This window comes from Lissotriton vulgaris, chromosome 1_1 (assembly GCF_964263255.1).
Source record: "Lissotriton vulgaris chromosome 1_1, aLisVul1.2, whole genome shotgun sequence".
NCBI lineage: Eukaryota > Metazoa > Chordata > Amphibia > Caudata > Salamandridae > Lissotriton > Lissotriton vulgaris.
In genome coordinates this window covers 1906186741-1906211786 of record NC_141685.1, presented here as the reverse complement: position 1 = coordinate 1906211786, position 25046 = coordinate 1906186741, and the positions used below count along the sequence as shown (strand labels likewise).

At 45.0% G+C, this 25046-nt stretch overlaps 1 protein-coding gene across 1 annotated transcript in view; it reads left to right on the top strand.

Moving 5' to 3' along the window:
- Positions 1-23403: 23403 nt before the first annotated feature.
- Positions 23404-25046, top strand: part of NELL2 (neural EGFL like 2) — a 1025546-nt gene continuing 1023903 nt past the window's right edge. The window contains exons 1-2 of the mRNA XM_086919530.1: positions 23404-23589; positions 24083-24211. Of these exons, the coding sequence (XP_086775656.1) occupies positions 23538-23589; positions 24083-24211 (181 nt within the window). The 5' untranslated portion in view covers positions 23404-23537. The remainder of the gene's footprint in view (positions 23590-24082; positions 24212-25046) is intronic.

Genomic DNA, 25046 nt, shown 5'->3' with positions numbered 1-25046 from the left:
AAAGACCGAAGGTTTCACACCAGTTATAGTTAGGAATTAGCAGTTAAAAAACCTTTGAAATTCACTGAAAAAAACATAGGTTTCACACCAGTTATAGTTACCTGGAAATTGAACTGACATTAAACCATTGGAATTCCCACGTTATAGTTAGTTGGACTCACTACAACTTGCGCGTGTAAGCCACTGCTGATGATATCACATATTACATCACTCATGACATGGTCAGTGACATCACTCATGACATCACTGATGACACCATCCTTGTGACAGAGAGACTGACCTACTTTCACTGTAAAGTAACCCTTGAAACACATTTTGAAAAAAAAACTAACATTTCAAAAAAAGTGGACATACCTATACCAGTTACAACAACCAATTCAGTAATTCCACCATTTATATACACATCCACTCACTCACCAACACTTCTATATAATCACTCATACATATACTCACTCATCATACGTAGTGAGACACCTATACATCCGTTAACACACCGACAGTCTTCCAAGAGTTGCTCACACACATACTCACACATGCAAATAAACTATTGAAAACATCCATTTATTTGCATATACAGCTATACACACACTACCACCTTACTTCTAAGGAAACTTACACATACTTACTCTCTTAAACAATCACTTATAGAAACACATACTTATTAAAACAAGAACTCTTTCAATCTCTCTCTCTCACATATACTCACTTATATACACCAATACTCGCATATACTAGATTAAAACATATGTAGTTACTGATAAAGACAGTAGTGAGACAGTCATTCACTTACTAACACATACATATACACACTCACTCACCCATACAGTCTGGCACATATGCTGTCTTCAAAACACATACAAACGGTGAGTCAGTCATTGATGCATCAGTGTGCTAAGTAACACCCCCACCAAATCATACAGACATTTATACTGATACTAAAAAAACATCTAATAAGCCATAGAAACACACATGTAGCTACTCTCCAACCCATGCACCCACTTATATACGAAGTGAAACACTGATACAAACATTTAAATATTGAAACAATACTCGCTAATATATGTATTCACTATGATACACTTAATAAGCCAGTTAGCCAAACATTTTTTTTTTAAATATCCATTAAGACACTTATTTAACCATTTATTCTTCCATCGACCTTTACATATACATATATAAAACATATTTATTTTTCAGAAAGACACACATTCACTAGATGGTGTCATCAGTGATGTCATGAGTGATGTCACTGACCATGTCATGAGTGATGTAATATGTGATGTCATCAGCAGTGCATTACACGCGCAAGTTATAGTGAGTCCAACTAACTATAACGTGGGAATTTCAATGGTTTTATGTCAGTAAAATTTCCAGGTAACTATAACTGGTGTGAAACCTATGGTTTTTTCAGTGAATATATATATATATATATATATATATATATATATATATATATATACATATATATATACATATATATATACGTATATATTCACTGAAAAAAACATATTTATATAAATATATATATATATATATATTTATATATATATATATACATATATATATATACATATATATATATATATTCACTGAAAAAACCATAGGTTATAGACCATATATAGTTAGGAATTAGCATTTACAAAACCTTGAAAATTCACTGAAAAAACCATAGGTTATAGACCATATATAGTTAGGGATTAGCATTTACAAAGCCTTAATTTACTCGCACAAAACCATTGAAATTCGCATATATAGTTAGTTGCACTAACTATATATCGCGCACTCGCAATCCACTGCTGATGATGTCACATATTACATCATTCATGACATGGTCAGTGACATCACTGATGACATCACTGATGACATCTCAAGTGACATCACTGATGACATCACTGATGACAACACCCAGTGACTCTATGTTTCTGTAAAGTTAAAATGTGTCTTACATATTGAAGAATGAGTGGATGTATAAGTGTCTGGATGAAGGATTTAGTAGGTGCATGACTGACTGTATGAGTGAGTGATTTAATGTGTCTCACTGAGTGCATGGGTTAGTGACTAAACTGTCTTAGTTTGTGCATCATTATGTCTGTTGTACTGTAAACTGCTGCATGTGTTGATCAGTAGCTATATGAGTAACTATATGGGTTATTGATTGGTTGCCCAAGTATTTGTATGGGAGACTGAGTGTGTGTGTGGGTGGCTGGGAGGTGTGTGACTCTGTGCATAGATGTGTGAGTAGTTGATTCACTATATGTATGGGTTCAAAAGTGCATGTGGAAACAGCTGTATGGGAGGTTGACTGTCTGCATGAGTGTATTGGTGAGTGAATGGATTTCTCAGTGCTACATGTCAAAGTAAGTACATATGTAAAACACAGTACATGTGAGAGTTGACATATATAAATGTGCATAAGAGACAGTGAATGTGTGAGTGGCTGTATGGATCATTGTGAACATGTATCAGGGATTGTATAAGAGAGTAAATATGTGTTAGTATATGTTTGAATAAGTAAGGTGTGTATAACTGTATAGTTGAGAAAATGGAGGTGCGATTGATTCTTTGCATGACTGACTAGGTGTGTGAGTAACTCCATGGATAAGTGACAGTATGTGAGTGTCTGTTTATACTGATTGTATCTAAGGTTATATTAGAGTCTGAAGATGTTCATTGTATTATCACATAAATGATATCATCAGTGATGTGATCAGTAATGTCAAATGAGATGTCATCAGTGATGTCATCAGTGATATCATTTGAGATGTCATCAGTGATGTCATCAGTGATGTCATTTGAGATGTCATCAGTGATGTCATCAGTGATGTCACTGACCATGTCATGAATGATGTAATATGTGACATCATCAGCAGTGGATTGCGGGTGCGCGATATATAGTTAGTGCAACTAACTATATATGCGAATTTCAATGGTTTTGTGCGAGTAAATTAAGGTTTTGTAAATGCTAATCCCTAACTATATATGGTCTATAACCTATGGTTTTTTCAGTGAATTTTCAAGGTTTTGTAAATGCTAATTCCTAACTATATATGGTCTATAACCTATGGTTTTATCAGTGAATTTCAATGGTTTTTTAATAGCAAATATCAAAAGCTGTCAAATGTCAAGTACGTGATAGGTAAAAACATTTTCGTGTTTATGCACGCTGATGTGCTTTGAACGCTGCCCCCTCTCCCCCCCTCTTTTCTCTTAGGAGTACTCTCTCTTTGCAGATAGTGAAGGGTAGTTAACGCAGGCCTTTGCCCCCGTTGTAATCCGTCGTGCCTGCTTCTCTCTCCGTTTGATTGATTGTTATCCAAGCATTTACTGTTTTAGAATTGGTTCTCTTTGGTTCATTCTCTATTTACAAACAAGCACAGAGTCGCAATACTCTGTTTAGTCTTTGCAGATAGTGAAAAATCGTTTAAAAAAACAAACGGAATCGAGCAAAATCAGTACGCCACTAATGGGATCTCTTTTTGACCTCGCTAAAATAGAAACATTAACAAGAACCCCTCATGAGAAATACGAAACTAGTGAGATGAACTGAGCTCCACACCATGATGGCTGCAAGACAGCTCGGCTCCGCCACCCACCCCACCCAAAATAACGACAAACCCTATGCAAATATTATAAATATATACAACACACCAGCAAAGTAACAGGGTAAAACATTTTATTAAATAACTATTTACATAACTATTTTAAACTTTTTGTTGCCCGATCCGGCTAGCTCAATCGATCGAGCAAGAGACTCATGCACTCTGATCTCCTTGGCCTCAGTCAAGCATCAATAGTAAGATTTTCATACATGAGTGTACGTTCATGGTTTTGGTCCCTGAGTTGCTTCGATGTCACTGCCTTGCACAAATGGCATAAGTCCTAGATGTTGGGTGCCATAGTTCAAAGTTCTGAGCAGCGCTTGTAACACTGTCTGAAGCTTATTTGCACCTGCTGCAGCTTCACTATTCTCAAAGTAAGTGGGGGCCGTTTGTGGACCTGACTGCATTTGAAAACAATGTGATGCGGTGCCTCCCTAAACCGCTTGACGGAGGCCCCCGAGGGGCAGTGTGATGGCGCAGACTTGGAGGGGGCGCTTGGCTCCGACCCCCTCCCCAAGTCTTGTTGCCCTGGTGTGGCCTGTGATCGCCCCCGACATAGGCGGCCGGCTCCCGGGGTCAAGCGGAACTTTTTGCCTTTTGGTGACTCTTCCATTCTGGACCTTGTCCCACAATCCGTTCGACCTGAAGACACGTCCTGCGGTGCCCTAGTCCGACCATCACATATTCCTGCGCCAGGAAACGGCGTGGGATGCACTAGAAGGGAGAGGCGGCGCGAACGAGCCTCCCCCACCTCCCCAGGTGGAGGTTTTTCAGGTACACCCCAGCGCTTTACGCAACCAGCTGAGTTGCACCCGCTCTTGCGGCTACAGCGTCTCACCCACCATCCATTTGAATTGCGCCCACTCTTGCAGTGCAGCGATAGGCGGCTGCCACAGGACTCTCAAAATGGCGGCCGGCTCTTCGGATTTAGGCCTGGCCCACTAAAATGGCCCTGGGACACCTTGGAACTCGGACGCTTGACTGCTAGGGCATGGACCCCATTCCCAAAAGCGTCCCCTCAGCCTCGAAGATTCTATAAAAGTCACCGGGGCCCCCGACTCCCGCAGACTTCCGGTGGTGAGCGACTGCCATGATTGCTCGCGGAATGGCCACGACGTAGCCACGGGGTGCTCTCATGCTGACGCCAGCTTCAATCTGAAACATCCAGAAACACTGTAGACTACCAATTCGATCAGTTCCGGTGGAGCCCCAACGTGACCCGGTAGAAAAGAACTTCCCCTCCCCTTTTTTGAGTGATAGTTCTTGTTGCCTGTCCCTAAAGTTGTCATTTTACAGAACTTTTTGGACTACTGAAAGGGGTTGTGTTCCGACCGCTGGTTGGTGGAGACATTTTGACTATATTCTGGACCTACGTTGTCGCGTAATGCGTCATATGACGCGTCGCGTTAGCGCACCCGGAAGTGCTCCGCTGCGCGAGGCGCAGCTTCCCGGAAGCGATCTAGAGCGCGGCGCGTAACGTAAGCATAACAGGTCATGTGGCTTGTTAATAAAACTTTTCATTGGTTCATTTTACTTTTGTTATTCTAATGATGAAAGGCTTGGTCATATGACCTAAAAATAATGCTTTTCATTGCTTTCGAACATTTTTTTTTCCCAAATGATGAAAGCCCCACCTTTTTTTTTCTCACTCTGACTTGTAAAGCAAAGGACCCAGATGCATTTCCAGTTTATCACTAACAATGTTCCAGGCTAATGTATTTTCCCGGGAAATTTACAACTGTCCTGCAAGTAAAATATTCCTATTTCGAGAAAAAGGGCGTTTCTTTGTCCCATGAGGGAACCGTTGAGCAAAAGAGGCTCGGCTTGCTGTCTTAGTCGCTGATAGCCATGAATATCAGATTCTTATCAGTCACTTTATGTTGCAGGAGTAGAAAACACAACAGCCCTTGACCATTTATCTTTACTGCGTTCCTGCGTATTATACCTTTTAACCGTCATGTAATTGGACTGCTTTATTTCACTTGCCTTTTACTGATTCGAAAACAGTGGCTATTATTCAAAACTTTACCAATGTAAGTACTACTACCATGTTTTGTTTTAAAAACCTTTATTGTGAAAATGTCAGTATACAAATACTGGCCTATAACCACGTGGGCCGGCCACGGAGCAAACTGGAATCGTATATGATGAGGGGACATTTACACTGTAGAAGAACGTAACGGGCGGGCCATTAGGTTGCAAGAACTAAGGTGTCTAACAGTTGCGGAATCGATGGACGTACATTTTATAATTAAAATACGACAAGCCAGTTACAATAAAATTATCTAGATATACATTTGCGGGCAAGTACCATGGGTGACGTTAATTCGAACTTTCAATAGTACAGTAATCAATAACACATCAGAACTTAATATCAATAGGGATGTCGAAATGTTCAATCAATTCTCGTCCCCGCCCACCATGTGCTTCAAAACTGCATACGTATCCCGTCATATCAAGGTTGGGCAACCAGTACACAACAAGGAGTTACGAGTCCCATTTATACCGGCGCCATTTTGGGCGAAGCCGAGCAGGTCCAGGATATAGTCAAAATGTCTCCACCAACCATCGACTATGATGATGTTCATAAGCTCTATTGATTAGACTAACACTCCTCTCTCCACATGAAATTAATTTGCCGCAAGTTAAACATGTCATTTTCATTTGTCCAAAGTTCTTCTGAAGATTTAGAACCGTTTCCCTTGCCTCTGATGCTGTCACTGCCACTTCATTGGTGGATGTACTGGCAGGTCGGGGGTTATCCACCAAATCTCGAATTTGGGCAGCACTATAATTAATCGGGTGCCACCTCTCCATATGACGATGCATGGTATAATTACCATAACTATATTTTTTTTCGGTTCCTCTGGAGAGTACATCGTGGCAGAAGAGGCAGGTAACGTACCGGGCATTTACCTTTTTTGCATGTGGAGGAAAGGAAAAAAATTCGAGCGTCCGAGTTCCAAGGTGTCCTAGGGCCATTTTAGTGGACCAGGCCTAAATCCAAAGAACAGGCCGCTATTTTGAGAGTCCTGTTGCAGCCGCCTATCACTGTAGCAGCAAGAGCGGGCGAAACTCAGCTAGACGGCGCCCTACTGCAGATGAAGTGCCTCCACCTGGAGAGGCGGGAGAGGCTCATTTGCGCCGCCTCCCCCCCGCGCAGCATTGTAGGATGGCCACACCAGTACGGCAACTTGCTGGACACCACCTCGGTGCCATCCAGATCTCGGCGCGTTGTGCTGCCTTCGGCCTACTGTAGCCGCAAGTGCAGACGCAACTCAGCTGGATAGCGAATGAAACACCAAGGGGCGCCCCACTGCAGCCGAGAAGCCTCCATCTTGGGGGCAAGGCACCGCATCCCATTCCTTTCCAATGCAGTCAGATCCTCAAACAGCCCCCACTTACTGACGCCACCTCACAGGCCAACAGGGCACCCCACGGCGACTTTCGGCTCAGCATTGTAGGATGGCCACACCAGTGCGGCAACTTGCTGGACACCACCTCGGTGCCATCCGGATCTCGGCGCATTGTGCTGCCTTCGGCCTATTCGCACATCGGTCCGCTACTGACGCCGCCTCACGGGCCAACGGATTTTTTGGGCTTTTTATAGCCCAAAGCCGCATAACAGGTCATGTGACTTGTTTTTAAAACTTTTCATTCGTTAATTTTACTATTGGTTTCCTAATGATGGAAGGCTTGATCATATGACCTAAAAATAACACTTTTCTTTGGATTAAAACATTTTTTTTTCCCAAACGATGAAAGCCCCACCTTTCTTTTTCTCACTCGGCAATCCAAAAAGGTTCTGTTAGATGACAACAGAGGGGACAGGCAACAAGAACCATCACTAAAAAAAGGGGAAGGCAAGTTCTTCCCTACCGGGTCACGTTGGAGCTCCACCGGAACTCATCGAATTGATAGTCTACAGTATTTCTGGATGTTTCAGACTGAAGCTGGCGTCAGCATGAGAGCACCACCATCTCGTAGCTCCGTCGTGCCCATTCCGCAAGCAATCATGACAGCCGCTCCCCACCGGAAGCCTGCGGGAGTCGGGGGCCCCCAAGACTTTTGTAGAATCTTCAAGGCTGAGGGGATGCTTTCGAGAATGGGGCCCAAGCCCTAGCAGATAAGCGTCCGAGTTCCAAGGTGTCCCAGGGCCATTTTAGTGGACCAGGCCCAAATCCGAAGAGCCTGCCGCCATTTTGAGAGTCCTGTGGCAGCCGCCTATCGCTGCACCGCAAGAGTGGGCACAACTAAGCTGAATGGCGGATTTTGGCACAGTGTACCAAAAGCGGGCGGAATGGCAACTGAAACGGTAAAGGGGCGCCCCACTACAGCAGACGAGCCTCCACCTGGGGAGGCCCGTTCACTCCGCCTCCCCCCACCCCCCTCCCCGGGTCGCCCCACGCCATTTTTCGGAGCAGCATTGTAGGATACCAAAACCAGTGCGGCAACTTACTGGACATCACCTGGATGCCATCCACATCTCAGCGCGTTCTGCTGCCTTGGGACTATTCGCACAACAGACCGCTACTGACAAGGCCTCCCCCCCCCCCGGGTTCGCCCCACGCCGTTTTTCGGAGCAGCATTGTAGGATACCAAAAACCAGTGCGGCACCCAGGTGACATCACCTGGGTGCCGTCCAGAACTCAGCACGTTGTGCTGCCTTGGGACTATTCGCACAAAAGACAGCTACTGACCATTGTTGCTTCTGTTTTAAAAAAATTTTTTAAATGAGTTTACTGTTTTTGTTGCGTTCTATATATTTATAAGTTATTAAAGTTTTATAATCTTACTACTTTGTTGGAGTGCTATATATTTTTAATGTGACACATAATTGTAAAAACTTTGATGTACAAAGAGGCATCCCTGGAATCTTCCGCTTCAGGTTCGGTCCCACACACCCTCACAGTGAGAATCCCCTCCCCAATCACAATACAGGATTGTTATCAGATAGTAGGAACGCGTGTGGTGTGACGGATCTCATTGGGTGGGGGCCTTGATCTACTGTAACTCCTTTGAACAGGGGTGATTCTTTACAGTTGAGGCCATAAACTACATCCGCAGGGCTAGGTGATAGCCTGGGACCGGCCTGGACATTTGGACACAGAGGAAGAAGAGTGTCAGAGGGTGCGGTAGTGAATAGGGTGAAAGGGTGGTGTCGGGCGGGCACAGGGTGTAATTCTCAGGGAAGAGCAGCGCAGATGGGGGGAGGTTTATGGCCCATGCATGAGAGAGAGAGCGGGGGTGACCAGTGCGTGGGGGAGATCCTTGCGAGGGTGGTGAGCCATGCTGAGGATCGGCGGCGTGCAGAGAGTGGGTCTGGTCAAGGCATCTAAAATGGCTGCTGTGCCCGACAAAAGTGTGCCATTGGAAAAAAAGCAAGATGGCGCAGACAATGTTTATCAATACGGATTAATTTATAACAATTATTTTTAACAATATATTTACTCGCAGTGTCAAAATGGCGGTCAACACTTCCTGATTTCCTTTGAATCGAACGTTAACAGACATCACGCAGCAGCCGCTGGAAGACAAGTATCAACATATATGAGCATCCTCAGCGACCCTCAGAAAACATAGGGGGTCAGGATACGTCTCCCGTACCCCCTTATACCCATTTCTCACATTGTTTTTCCTCCATCTTGTAATTTAATTAAAACGAAACACAAAATGGCGAATTCCCGTTTCGCTACCGGTTCGCTACCCAGTTTGCGAACCGGAAAGCGCTTCTTCCGCAAAAAATCTAATTTTTTTTATTTGCCCCACGGGACCCTTTAATAACCCCAACATCATTCCTAGGGGGTCAAGAAGGGTCTACCTTGCCCCCTTTCATTAAATTTGCCCTTCGTTTTTCTCCTCTTCTTGTCTCTCGATCCTACCGAGAGACAAGATGGCGGCCGCACCGGACTGTTTAGAATGTTGACAGACACCGGAGAGCCAATCAGCTTTGCTTCGCAAAGCTCCGTTACGCGAAAAGTACGCGATCTGGAGCGCTATCCGGGACGCTGTCACAGATATATCTGTTTTTTTAAACGTTCATTTCTCATAATCCACTGGAGCACATATATTGAGACCCAGCAAAGGCACATCGGGCTAACAGTCCCTACAATTTTGCCAAGTTTCATGTAAATCCATTCAGCCGTTCGAGCTAAAAGTGAGGCTAAACGCCCTATGGAAAAATGAATGGGAAAAACGCGTTTTGGGACCCCCCTTTTTTCTCGGCCCCCCCTTGACGAACCCCCCCCCCAATTTTCAGGGGCTGATCAGAAACAAAATGTGCCTTTTTCCTGAAAATTTCAGCCGATTCCGTCCACAAACGCCAAAGTTATTAGACATAGAATTTTCAAAAGTTCCATAGAGAAAAAATCCTAACTATATATACCTACTGGCGACCGCCAGTAGGTAATATATATATATATATATATATATATATATATATTCACTGAAAAAACCATAGGTTTCAGGCCAGTTATAGTTAGCTGGAAATTTTACTGACATAAAACCATTGAAATGTTAGTTTCTATTTTTGAATGTGTGTTTCAAAGGTTACATTACACTGAAAGGAGGTCTGTCAGTCTGTCACAAGGATGGTGTCATCAGTGATGTCATGAGTGATGTCACTGACCATGTCATGAGTGATGTAATATGTGACGTCATCAGCAGTGCATTGCAGGCGCTCAAGTTATAGTGAGTCCAACTAACTATAACATGGGAATTTCAATGGTTTTATGTCAGTAACATTTACAGCTAACTATAACTGGCCTGAAACCTATGGTTTTTTCAGTGAATTTAATAGGTTTTTTTAAATGCTAATTCCTAACTATAACTGGTGTGCAACCTATGGTTTTTTCAGTGGATTTCAAAGGTTTTTTATTAGCAAATTTCTATAGCTATGAAATGTAATATTTTTTATAATGAATCCTATATTGTATATTTATGTAATACTATTTTTTTATGTATATTGTTCATGTTTTTTTGTTTTTTTTTGCCCTGGAGCGCTCCCGGTGCGCGTCCCGGTGAGCGCACCGGTAAGCGCAGTCTTGGGGCGCGCCCCAGGGCACGTACCGGTGAGCGTCCCGTTAGCGCTTTTGGCGCGAACGAAAACATCATCGTGACGTATCGCGTAGCCGCGCCGGCGTGATACGCACGGAGTAAATGCACCCGGAAGCACTCGAGTGCATACGATCGCGCAACGTAAGCATCCGACGCGCTTACGAGCGCCCAGGGCGCTCGTAAGCATGTCGGGTCATGTGACCTAAAAATAACACTTTTTATTGGTTCAGGACAGTTTTGGTTTCCAAATGATGAAAGCCCTGGTCATGTGACCTGAAAATAACACTTTTCATTGGTTCAGGACAGTTTTGTTTTCCTAATGATGAAAGCCCCCACCTTTTTTCCTCATTCTCACTTTGTATTTTGAGTGAAGAAGACCTGTTTCCAGAGCTATTACTACCTATTTGTACTCAGAAATGGCTACAGTAGTCGCAGCAGCAGGGGCATCTCAGCCACCACCACCACCACCACCACCAAGAGGACCACCACAACACCACAGTGGTGGAGATGAAGAAGAGGAGGAGGAGGAGGAGGAGAGGAGGAGGTTCCTGCCTGAAGATACTACCCCATATAAGCCAAAGGAGCACATTATATGGGAGTTTTTTCAATCCCAAAGGACCTCAAGAAAGTAAATGCGCCAAAGGTTACTTGTTTAATCTGTGGCACTGTACTTTCCAGGGGGAACCCGAACAAAAAGTACTCTTTTGGCAATAACACCATGATTCGCCACATGCTACGCCTGCACCCTAACAACTATGCTGCGGCAGAGGTCCGAGAAATGATCAGAAATCCTCCCCAATCTTCTCCCAGCACCTCCAAAAGAAAGCAACCCACTCCAACGGGTCAAGAGACAAGGGAGATGGTCCCAAACATACAAACCCAGTTTGGACAATACAAAATCGTTTGTATTTTTTGTGGTAAAACAATTACCTATGGTGAGCAAAGCATTAAACTCATCAACCGTGCTGGTGACAACCACATTTGTCCAGTTGAGCCGTTTACAATTCCCTGTTTTTTGTTTGTCCCCATAAAAATAACAAAAAAAATATAAAATTGTTCATAAAAGCCAAAAAAAGTACAAAATGTTCAAAAAAACTATAAAAAAATATAAAACAACAAAAAGAAGAAAAAAAACTGTTCTATTTAGAACTACCTCCAATTTATAAAAAAAGGCTACATTTTTTAAAAACTCTGTCATTCTTTTTTCCCCATGGTACGCTCCCCGGTACGCTCCTTGGTGCGCGTACCGGGCGCTGCCCCCGCGCCCGGTACGTGCGAAAAAAAATATATATCTGTTTGCCCCGCGGGGCCCTTTATGGCCTCCACATCAAACCTAAGGGGGTCAGGGGGGGTCTACTCTGCCCCCTTTTGGTCATTTCCCCCTTTGTTTTTGCCACCTCTTGTGTCTTGATCCTACCGAGACACAAGATGGCGGCTGCTCCTGACTGTTTGGAATGTTGACAGACACCCGAGAGCCAATCAGCTTTCCGCGCGCGAACTCGCGTAGCGTGCTGGTGCGCGCCTGGTTCGCGTACCGGGGCGCGCTTATAGATATATATATTTTTTTAACCTAAATTACTCAAAATCCACTGGAACACATATCTTGAGACATAGCAAAGGCACATCGAGCTACCAGTCCCTACAATTTTGCCAAGTTTGGTGGAAATCCATTCAGCCGTTCGGGCTAAAAGTGAGTCCAACCGCCCTATGGAAATTAACATGGGGAAAACACGTTTTGGGACCCCCCTTTTATCTTGGCCCCCGCTTGGCGAATCCCCCCCAGACTTTCAGGGAAGGAGCGGAGCGCCGCGAGGCAAATTTGAGGAAAATTTCAGGCAGATCCTTCAATCGGGGCCAAACTTATTCCCAATAGAATGTTGCGGATTCCCTATACAAAATATATATATATGCGAAACTCTACCACGCCACTTCCAATCCTTCCCTCGGACCGGCGAAGCGTAAACCAGGAGACGGACCACTGGATCAGGTTACAAGTTCTTTTATTTAAGCTCAGCTGGTAAAAAAGTGCATTACGCATTTCGGGCTAGGCAAGCCCTTGCTCACATATATACATTTGTAACATAGTTCAAAGTTGGATTTAAACAACCATCCAATCAAGGATGTATACACTTTATTGATGTTCAGGTTGATAATATTCAGCTAACAAGTGTTCTCCTTAGCAGTATATCTATCTGAGAGCTTTTTTCTAGGCTTGTGTGATTAGATATCAAAATCTGGAAAACTATCACATATTATAACTGAACAATAGGTAACTTGGAAATAATGTGAAGAGTAGATGCAGAAAAGAGGTAAAAAAGCTGGATCCCTATCACACAGGGTTGAAAACGGTATTACCGCAAAAATGGACTGGTCAAGATACATATGAGTTTCTAATGTCTATTTAGAATCTAGATGCTGGTCGTGTGCGTGGATGTGTAGAGAAGGGGGAAGAGGCTCCTCTGCAGGGCTCTCATGATATTGAAACCAATACTAAAGAATGGATAATATCAAATAACATAAGAAACAAAGTAGGGACACATTGGGCAGGAAGAGGGTGCAATACAGGATCATACCTTTGGAAAACTGGTGTTTGAAAAGAAGATTGCACAACAATAATGTACTGTGCAATAGAGATGGTTTAGCCATGGACGGCAGCTCCGCTATGACGGAGGAGCGTCGCCCCACTGCTTTCTACCAGTGTGATAAGCAAAAACATAAAATGGTAATTACTTTTAGTTTTTACCATTTTATGTTTGCTTTTCAGGCGGGCGGGTGGGAGGGGCTGCTCTGCTCTCCAAAGGTGGCAGGAGAGCAGTGGTGTGCCAATCCTGAGTGTGCAAAGACTGTTTGGTTGGCCCTCTGGGGCCCCTCAAACCAGTCATGGCACTTTGCCTTTCTCCATGTAGGCTGCAATGCAGCCTGCATGGAGAACATGCCAACCCCGTTAGTCCCTGGCTGAGCACCATGTTACGGTGCTCCAGACCAATCACAATGCTGCACTACCGCGTTGTGATTGGCTTAGGGGAGGGAGCCTGGATGCCTGCTTCCTGTCCCTATTGGAGGCAGGAGAGCAGGAGCTGAGAAACCACTGGACCCAGCCCCAAGGTAAGTTACATTTTAATTTTAATTATAACACCCCCTGTGCGACCGCTCCTGCAGCCCCCCTCCCCGCGCGACTCCCCCTGCCCACCCACCCACCCACAATCCATGTTGGCCGCAGAGCGCTGACGTGTAAGAAATCCAGGAATATCATCGCAATGTTAGAGAGCAGAAATAGGTTGTCAAATCTATCATGGGTCGAAGGTAAAGGCGGTACAGTGCGGTCTGTGGTCAGCTGTGGAGAAAGTAAATTACAGCCTGTCATGGGTGTTGTGCGCACAGCAATATAAATCAAATGGGAACTGGAAATGATCTACTACTAGTCACTGGAGGCACCTCAGACCACATGTTAGCAAGGAGAAGAGAGTAAACACAGATGTCGAAGGAGAGAACAGAGCTCTGACTACAAAGTACTTTATTCTTATGTGCTACACTTTACACACACCTGTTTTCCAAGGTGTATACCTATATTAGATCCTCCACATGCCAATTATGCCCCTACTTAGGTTCTTATACTTTTTTGTATTACCTATAATTACTGTGTGCAAAGATCACAAGGGCATAACAGAGGAGCCTCTTCCAGTGGCCGCTGGTGATATTTGAAAGTGGTAGGGCGTAAAAGTCGTAGATGAGTTTTATATTGCAAGCTAAGCAAGGTAGTTTGACTATCATAAAGGAGGTTCTGGGTAGTTTTTGGGCAAATCATTGCTTTATAAAATTATCAGTAGAAGTGCATGATTGTTAAAATGTAATGCCCATTTCAGTGAAAATGTACATTATGTGAATGGCAGTGCGCTACTGCACCATCCTTTAGTAATATACTAGCAGCCCGTCCCGATGTTGTCCGGGGTTGAAAATGTATGTGTGTAATGTTTGTAATGGTAAAGTTTAAATTATTGTAAGATTTCACAGTATACAACATGTTTAGTTTCATTGGAATGTGGCCGCAGAATACATTGATTTAGTATATTGGCGGCCCTATAAAGTGCTACATCGTTGTCCCTATATTTTGCTCCTTTTGTGTGTTTGTACATGTTGATTTTTAATGATTTCCAGACGTGAGTGCGCGTTTTCGATGGCTGGTTTCAGTTGCTGCGCGTTACCTGTATTTTTAATCTCCTTGCGTGTGTGTTGTTTTTGTTTGTAAGTTATTTGCCTGCGTGAGCGTTGGTTTGAGTGCTTGCGCGTTGTTGTTCTATTTATGTTGTTGTTGTGTGTCCCGGTGAGTCTTAATGATTGTTTTGCGTGAATGTCCGTTGTCGTTGTATTGATTATCGAGTGCTGGTTTGAGTGCCTGCGCGTTGCCCGTCTATTTAGTTCCTTCGGTGTGTGTGCGTGATGAATTTTTATATTTGTGTGTCGTCAATGTGCGTTATCGAGTGCTTGTTTGAGTGCCTCTGCATTGCCCGTATCTTTACTTCCTTCGTTGTGTGTGCATGCTGATTTTGAATGTTTTTCGGGCGTGAATGTGCGTGCGTGATGATGTTGAATATTTGTCCTGTGTGAAAGTGCGTTTGCTTGTACTGGTTTGAATGGTAGCGATTTTTCCTTTTTTTCTTTGTACTCTGCATGGCTCGGTGTAGCAGTGTGACGGAGCCGTTCGGAGTAATTCATAAAGTGGGCAAAAAGAGTTAAAGTTTCACGTCACGGCGATTCCGCAATGTTTCCGGAAGCCGCAGTTTTTTTTCTTATTGCAACCCCCTCTGACAACGCTGACGCATCCAATCATGAGAAAGGTATGTTGGCCCGCGATTGCTGTTGTTAGCCGCGCCCCTTTTTATGCTAATCAATATTGTGGGATTGCATATTTTTGTTACCCGGCGATTTACAGGGCCATATGATTAACGTTGGGCATGATTTGGGGCTTGCATATTGTTGTTAGTACGCGGCTATTTAGACGCCCATATGTCGAAAGTTGCGCATGAATCGGTGGTGCTTCATTTGTAGTACGCCCCCATTTACACACCCATATGATTGATGCCCACGATACGCCCACATTGATTGATTGTAGTTCGTGGCCATTTACTACACCATAACACCACGCCGCAGCCATTTACTATAGCATAACGCCCCACAACCACGCCCACGACACGCCCACTGGAGTTAATGTGGCGAACTTGGAGCTTGATGAGACGCCACACGCCACAGCATAACGCCCCACAACCACGACACGCCCACTGTATTGAAGGTGGCGAACTTGGAGCTTGATGAGAAGCCACACGCCACGCCCCCGATCATGCCCATGACACGCCCACTGGAGTTTCACACTCCCACAACAACGCCCACAAGGGACTACTTTACCCTCCTATGTTCTTTGACCTTTCTAATGTATATGGTGGGCAGATGTATAGCCTATGTCCATCTGCTGAAACTACCCTTTCCAATGGTGTATTGGGTGTTGTGATTGGTGCTGTACTTCTTGAGTTTATCAGCCTCAAAGGTTTCCAGTTCTCTCTTTATAATAGTAGTATAGATTTGCATACCACTCTTTAGTAATATAGTTGCACACAATCCTTTAGTAACATATTTGCAACAGCATGCCCAAAATGGCATGACCACTATACATCCCCCGTAAACAAGACTTATTTCACAGAATATTCTTTGCAGTTCTCTACAGGCCTTGTACTGCTCCGGCTGCAAGAGGGAAATCAATGCCAGGTACAGGTAGGCTTGTGGGCTGTTGCTAGTTATATAATACAAACACTATCCCTGTATATCAGGACAAAGTTCAGACCACTTCCATAACACAGGGCCTCACCCTGGGCTGAACATGCCATGAAGTCAAAAGACTGATAAATGTATTCCTTTCCTGGTGACATACAATCCAATCAGCTACCTAGGACACAATTTTTGCACTGCCCCTGCCCCTCCAGCTCCTTACTAGCAATTTTCTATTGAAAATCTCATTTCACAAAGTCTGGCCCAGCTCTGCTAGCAGGTGGGAATGTGTTCTTTTCGAGAGAAGGACGGTGCACCAAAAAAAAGATATTCAAACAACTTTCAACGTCTCCAATCATTGAATTCTTTATTATCGCAATCTTTAAAAAGTCTCAGCCAACTTGTTTCGTTCCAATGGAACTTCGTCAGGGCTTGGTGATCACTTGAGGTTCAATACATGAGGTCCCAGATCAAATATAACAAACGTATTTCTGGTCTCCTTTCTTGCGTTCACATATGAACTAAAGAGGTGTTGTGGTTCGAGCTCAATTGAAGACAATAAAAAAGGCTATAGTGCTTGGTTCAGCCCGTGGTCCACCGAGGGCAGTTATAAACCCTCAATCAAAAAGTAGAATAGGTGACAGTCCTGAGAGGCTGTAGTCCGTCTTCAACGAAAGAGGGAACATATATAACCCGCAACTATATTCGCCAGGACGGCCCACCAGTCGAGTGGCCGTTCGTCCTTATCGTGAAGACGCAAACCGCCACATAGGGAACTCGAAGTTCTTTGAATATCGTTTTTTGGTGTACCGTCCTTCTCTCGAAAACGTCTGGTATCTGTTGAACAGTGGAGCGTATTTGTGGCAAGCTCCGGGCGTTCTTTGCACATAATAAGGACTTATATATTAACTGCGAAACTGAGGTGCCTAACCAGGGTCCGCCACACTGTTTGTTTCTAAGGAATGTGTTCTTTGGCAGTGACTGTGAAATGTCAATCAAAGCCCAGACACCCTCACCCACCTCCTACCGGTGCTTCGACGCTACAGGGATAAGTGCTGAAGTGGGGTTACCACTACCCCCTGGGAATGGTTTTCAGAACACCTTCCCTTTTCTCTGTAGGTGCCTTTCCATCACAACTTAAAGGGACTGCGAAGTGCCGATTAAAAGCAACTGCCTATATAAGATGACAGGGAAAGCTGAAGCAATAAAACTGACAATTATGAATCAAAACAGAGAACGAAACACCACATTTTAGCAGCGTGATGAGTCAAGTCAGAAGAACGACCGAGAACAAGTCACTAATAAAAACAAATTAAAGAGAGAACATTCAATCCCACGAGAAATCTGTGCAGACCAATACAGGGAGACATTTTACCAGCGCAGTCTGAGGCATTCCGTAAAACTACGAGGAGTGATCTCAACACACACATGTAACACCACTTGCGAATCATTGCAGCTCATTGTGAGTAACTGTTGTCACACCCCTGCCAATCAATAATCTGCAGTGCTATGCTGTGACTGCAGCCGGTGCCAGTGTCCGTTCCAAGCAATAAACATAGCCAACAACACATGGAATAAAGCACACCCAGTCGCGGCTCACCGGGGGAATGGGGGGCTGCCGCACTGGGGCAGGGCTGGGAATTAAATATAAAACAGAAAACTTACCTCACAGCCGGTCCACGCCACCTCTGCTTCCCTTGGCGCCTTGACAACCGGCACTGGAGTAGACTGGCAACCCCTCTCAGCCAATCGGATTGGCTTAGGGCACGGTTACTCTTTGTCTGCCGCCAGCCCATTAGGAGACCGAAGGGCTCCTTCCCCACTCATGCGCACTTGTGCTGCTGCCTGTTGCCCCTGGTCTGAATCATGTCAATCAACATGACGCTGGACCGCCCAACCCCTTCTGATCCTAAAGAGGGTGGGCGGTCCGACGTCATACTGACTGACATGATTGTCAATTCTCCCTCGGCGTCTTTGAACTTAAGTAAACTGATTAAGTTTACTTAAGTTCAGAGACGCCGAGGGAGATGCAGGCGGGGGATCTATGCCCCAATGGACGCACTGTGCCTGGCCTCTTCCCACAGATGTTAATGCATTCTACCAGCACCTAGATAAATACATATTAGAGCCTAATATGTGGCTCAAACACTTCTTCACATTTTCAGTTACACAATTTCAGCACTGTGTGATTGGGACCTAGCTTTTTTTGCCTTTTCCCCCTCTACTCTTCTCATTGTTTCCAGTTTACCTTTACCTCATTGTTCACCTATAATATGCAATATTTTCCACATTTTTAATGTACTAACAAAAGCGTTGAAAAAGCTGCACGATGTTCCGCCACCATGGGGCAAAACACATGTTGGCTGGAAATTATAAGTTTCAATATAAACAAACCATGTACATCTTTAATTGGATGCATCTTTACATCCAACATTGTGACAACCTGATAGAGTGATTTATAACAATAAGTATTCAACTTGTGAACTTAGGTGTGTATAATTGTACACTTATTGAAACCAAAAAATGAACTCATTAGGTCTTACCATGTTATTATACTTGTTAAAGCAACTCTGGTTGAAGTCTTATAAGTAATTTTCATTGGCATTGATACCACTCAACAATGACTAATCAAGACTTACAATGGCCCTGCAGCCATGCAACTAGAGATGCATTAATTTTACAAATGCCATTACAGGCTACGTCAGTGCTTGAGATTTCTTCTAAGTGAAATGAGCAAAATATAATCGCTTGGAACTTTGCAATACCAGATTGTCTCTCTATCTTTGGGAGGAGATGTCCCTGCAACTAAAGATGTCAACCTTAGACGATGGGGAGCCAGGTTCTAATCCTGGTTACGGCTCAACATGCTCTAATTATGGTCAAATCACTTTATCATCCTGTGCCAAAAAAGAAAAATATAAGAGTTGGAAGTTGGGTTATTAGTAGTGGCAAGTAGGCATCCACCATTGGCCACCAACTCAGGCTGGGGTCCAGTATAGGTCTCAATAAATTATTCCCATGCTGAGCCCTTGGTAGCTTGATTGCGAGCAGGCAGCCTTAATTCAAATCAGGAGACAGGCACAGAAAGCATTTAAAAACACCAATTCAGTCAAAAAAAGTAAGACACAACACACAATAAAAATCCCACATCACTTTATAAAAATAGGGAATATTTGAATCTTTAAAATGACACCAAAATGACAAAACTCCAATGTACGTAACCGGAGATATGAATTCTTTAAAGGATAAACACTTTCTAGCACTTAGTCAAATTATGGAGATTTTTTCCATAGTTGCTCCAAATTTCTGGAACTTCTTGAAGTTTTTCTTGAGCGTCCAAATGGTCCAAAACACCACCCAGGGGTATGGAAACTCCAAGATGGTCCTTGAAAGTTTGGGACCACGATTAACACAATGCACCTGGCCAAAACTCCTAAATGTCCACTAGATGCAATCCAGACAGGGGACTCTTGGTGCAAATGATGCAATTGAGCTCTGTTAACCTGTAGCTTGCAAGGAGTCCACTCTTTAATCCTCTTGAAGCAAGGTACCACCAAAGGACTGTAGTTCCAGATTGTGCAGCAGGCACAATCAGTCAGAATGCAGAGCTTGGTGGTGCAAATCACCTTTACATCATGGCAGTCCTTCTTCTCTTAGTTTCAAGCAGCAGATCTGCGAGGTCCTGTACCTCTCACATATGTATTCAGTGTTGTCTGAGGTCAAGCAGGGGAGCAACATTGTCCAATGAGGTGCAAGGCAACACCCCAAACATGACCACTTCCTCCACAGTGTTGCATACTCTTCTCTCGGAAAGCACTATTCCTCCAAAATTCATCATGGCTGAAATCTCAGCAGAGCATATAAAGCTAACTAAACCAGCTCTCACTGTGGTTCATTTCCATAGCTCTGTACCACCTAACATCTGTGGATTCCTTCCTTAAGTCTCCTATCTGGCTGGATCAAAGGGGATGGTGGTAGGCAGACCTGGTATTCCCTGCCTGTCCTGTTCCTCCTTTGAAACATCATGATTTACGACCCCTCCCCCCTGCTCTGGCATTCCTATATAGGAGAACCCTCTCCAGCAGATATCCTCTCCCCTAGTGAGCCACTTATCACTTCACCAAAGCAGACTGGCTAATCCTGCTAACCAGCGACGGCTCGTGGAGGGAGTTACGGTGGGGCAGGAGGGCGGGGAGGGGGAGGTGCAGGGCGGAGGTTGCTAAAAACCGGCATATGGATAATTGCAGGTAAGTAAACAATTTAATTAATAAAACGAATTTCGTAGCTCGCACTGCATTGCATTTTGCGATGCAAGGCGCACTACGAAATTCGTTTTATTAACTAAATTGTTTACTTACCTGCAATTATCCATATGCCGGTTTTTAGCAACCTCCACCCTGCCCCTCCCCCTCCCCGCCCTCCTGCCCCACCGTAACTCCCTCCACGAGCCGTCGCTGCTGCTAACTCTGGCCAATCAGGAAAGACTGCAGGAAGGCTGAATTTTGGATAACAGAAAAGAAAGTCTTATAACGTATTTTCTGTATAATTTACTATAAAGTCAGCAGTGGCATATTGTTGGATTCATCGAAACCATTATTCTAAGTCTTTAAATGATATTCTTTTTAATTCCTAGCAATATGTCTGTGCTCATAATCAATTGCATTGTTATCCTATTTGGCTAGACATATACAATGAGGAAAATAGAATGTGCAATTTCTCCATCACTAGGCCATATTCAACATCATTCATAAGGTCCCTGGTTGTAGGAACATGACCGCCCAACCCTGGGTCACCTATGGGGTGGCCTTGGGGTCCTGAATATGAAACAAAAAGTGTAGATCCTCCCTTCACAGTGCTCTTAGCACCAAGGTCTATTTTGAGAGGCACTCTAGTACAATGGGGGAAGTGAGATGTGCAATTTTTCTGTCCCCAGGTTGTATAAAACATATTATATGGGGACCCTACTTAGAATTATATTAGCCCCCAACCCCCACCCATGGGATGACTAAGAGAGACCCTGGGGTTACCTAATATGTAATAATAATATAGATTGTCACTTTTTAAGTTCCCCTACCACATAAGTCCAGATTGTAGTTATTTTACTTTTTAAAAGAGTGTTGCTTTTGAAATGACCCCAGAAACTCAGCAGGGCACACATGCAAGTCCTGAAAGGGTTGCTAGCCTCTAAACTACCATGCTCTTTTATATGCTAGGGACGTATAGGTAGTTTTAATCACTCTGCCCTATTATTTACTCAGGACTTATATGGTAGGTCATGCCAATTGTAAGTGCACCCTACTACATAGTGTACCCTAATACATATGTGTGTTTTCATTGTGTTTTCAGCATGGCCCTGGGCCTGGTTAGACAGAGCCCGGTGACAGTAGAGTCAGTTACCACCAGTCCCAGTCAACAAATAATTGAGGTGCAACAATAAGGCTGAAAAGAATACCATAAACCGGCTCTCTTGTAAAGCACTCTGCTGCCCCTGGGTCGTGTTTGACCTATAAAGAATTGCACACACTTATTGAACTCGAGGTTGAAATGAACCAGTTCTTCCCAAACCTGGCCTAGAAATGGAGCGCTGCTCGGCGTTTCTATCCCTTGACTGTAGTGTCACTATATTATTGCAGAATGTCAAGAAATCGATATTCTCTGTCACTGTAGACCAACAGCATTATCACTTGGCACTCAGCTGCGAGTCTATATGAAGGAAGCGCCTTGCTCCACTGCTACCCGGTTCTACGCAACACCGTGCGCCCTGTGGATGCAAAGCAGTGTATTTGGTATGACACATTAGCACCTTTCGTTTAGCCAGGTACACGTCTTCTTTTGCCACTATGAAAAGGAGGGCCACTTAAGGATGCCACTGGCTCGGCCTCACTGGGGGTATTTCGGACTCTTGACTAATGTGTGCCATACAAGTGTATATGTGTCGCGCTCTAGATGCCACGAAATACACGGTTACCTGAGAGTAGTAAATTGTGGTCTGAAGCAGATAACAAAGCGCCCCCTTATGATCGCCAGTGAAAGGCATGCAACGTCAGTGCGTGGTTATTAAACGGCGGTGTAGTTGTGTCCTAGACCACTTCAGTGTCATAATGATGTAACGCGCCTCGCTTTTTAAACGTAGGCCTCACGTTAGCTATGCTATTTGTGCTTTTTAAGGGGCATTTTGTATAATACTTATGTGAAAACGCCACCAAAGGATAATGGTATCGGTGCCACTAGGTGAAAGGTCCACGTGCGTGAAAGCATGCGGATTTGCGTGAAGCGCCTCACTGCTTCCAGATAATGTGTGAGACCCGCAGCTCGGGTCAGTAGTCTCACTTCCTCTGGCTGGAGCCCGAGGCTTCTCCCTCCAGCCCGGCAGGCTGTCCACGGGGCAGCGGTGCTGAAACCTCTCCTCCCGGCAGGAGTGTGATGCTCTGTGCCGCGTGAACGGCTCTCCCCCACCGCGGGGACCTGCGCGCACAAACCATGCTAATGAGGCTCCGTGCGAGATGCGGTGTCCCAGAAAGACGACAGCATCATCTGTCTTCCAAAAGTGGGTGAGGGAACAGGATCGAACCCCCTGCCCCCCGCGCCTCCGCTCGAAGGGGAGGAGGAGCAGACAGAGAAGAGACAGGAGGAGCCCGCCGTGGGCATGCAGCTGCTCCTGATCTAAATTGCAGTGTTTTGTGTCACAGCAGAAACGCCGAGGCTCGCGCGGCAGACGGGAGAAAGGGACACGGCGCTCTGCTTTCTGTGCTCTCCACCCCTCCCCCGGCACTGACTGCCCACAGCTGCCTGCATCGGGCAGTGTCCCGGCTCAGCCCCCCGCAGCTCACCGTGTCCGGAGTCCCTCGGAGGGCCCGAGGGCGTTGTTTTTTTTCTCATTTGTTCCATCGCGTGCGTTTTCCTGGGATTAGGATTAAAGCCCCGGAGGTCACCGTGTGTCTTTACTGATGCGCTGCTCCCTGGAACGCGTTTTCTGAGGAATGATGCTTCTGCTAGGGACTCCAAGTTTTCAGCTGCCTCTGTGGATCCCCGTGTGGTGCTGAGTGGACAGCGGGCATCTCGGAGAACAACCTCGCCTCTAAACTTGGAAGGGAAACTATGGTGTGGATGTAAACCCTTTTCAGCATGGAGTCGATATTCTTGGGCACTTTCTGTGTTGCTTTCTGCCTCAGAGCCGGTAAGTGGTGTTGGTGGCGAATGGCGATAGAGAGGGCAGCTGGATGTCAGCGGGTGGGGCCGTCGTGGCGGGAGAAGCGTGGCCGCTATGGGAGAGCGTCAGGAATCCGTAGCTACCGGGATAAAAAAAAGCAAATACTGTTCAGGGTGCAACGCGGGAACGTGCACATTTTATTGGCATTAGTAAAGAGCGGTAGTAGTGATGTGCTCCTGCCATTACCTACATGTGCAGTGTCAGAAGCACAGAGCGCGTCCCCATGAAAGGTATTTCGCCTGCTTAAAGTAGCATGATGCTGTAACAGGGCGAGAGTAGTCACGGGTGTACAACCCATCCGTGGCACACAGGCACCAGGGCACCCTCGCCACAACTCTCCCTGGCATTGCATCTGTGTGTGACGCATTGACTCTGTACAGAAGCGTGTTTATCAACATTATGACACTTGGTAGCCCAGGCTAACATGTGACTGCCTTTGTTTTTTGTGTTTTCGGCCCAGTTTTAGGGTTTGGTGTTGACCCCTCCCTGCAGATTGACGTGCTGAAGGAACTGCATCTGGGAGACTCCACAGTTGGGGTGCTGCAGGTGCAAGGGTCGCACAACGAGAGCAAAGCCTTCTTCTTTCACGGTAATTGTACTCTCGCACATTCCACATATATAGTGTTTCATGATGCTTAAAACATTTCTAAGCGCTTACAGGGTTTGCAAATTTGGTAAAAAATAAGTATAGGCAGTTGAAGTAATTTGTCCAGGTTTGCGCACGTTGGTAATGTTTGGAAGTCATGATTACTGTGGGGACCCCACTGGCATGGACGTTCGGCTCTGTACATTAGAAGGCAACATCTTCTGTTAGTCGTGAAAGCTGTGGAAAAGCGGGCTGCAGCAGTGATGTCATCACAATACTTTACTACTAATACTGTTAGTAATGTCTACAAGTTTCCATTCTATGCTTCGATAACAAGTGTCAATTTGACCCGTGCAGACCGGGTTCACTGCACCTATCTCTCTCTGGGGTTTTCTTCCTTTTTGCACGGCTTTCCTCTCTCTGAATGACGGGCTGGTAATTAATGTACAGCGGCGCCAGGGATGACAGATGGCTGCGTTTGGCGTCCCGGGAAGCAATGCATAATAATGCAGAGTGTACTGATGGGGGCGGCAGTCATTTTAGCAGAAAGGGAGCGCTCGGGCTGACTTTTAGCGAAGAAACTTCAGCGCCGGCCTCACCCAAGGAAGAGAGGGTGGAAATGGACAGAAAGGTTTGTCCCCGTGGGCTTGGAACTGATAACTTACAGGTGCCTCACAATATTAGGTAAAGCACGTGGGCGTGGCTAAGTACAACGTTCTCAGCTCCAATGAGCAAGCCGAGTCCTTTGCCCCTTGGAGGATGAAGCGTGATGGGTAATTGTTTTCCTACAATTGGAGTGAATTTAGGGGGCAACGTTTACGTGCAGCAAGTGCTGTGG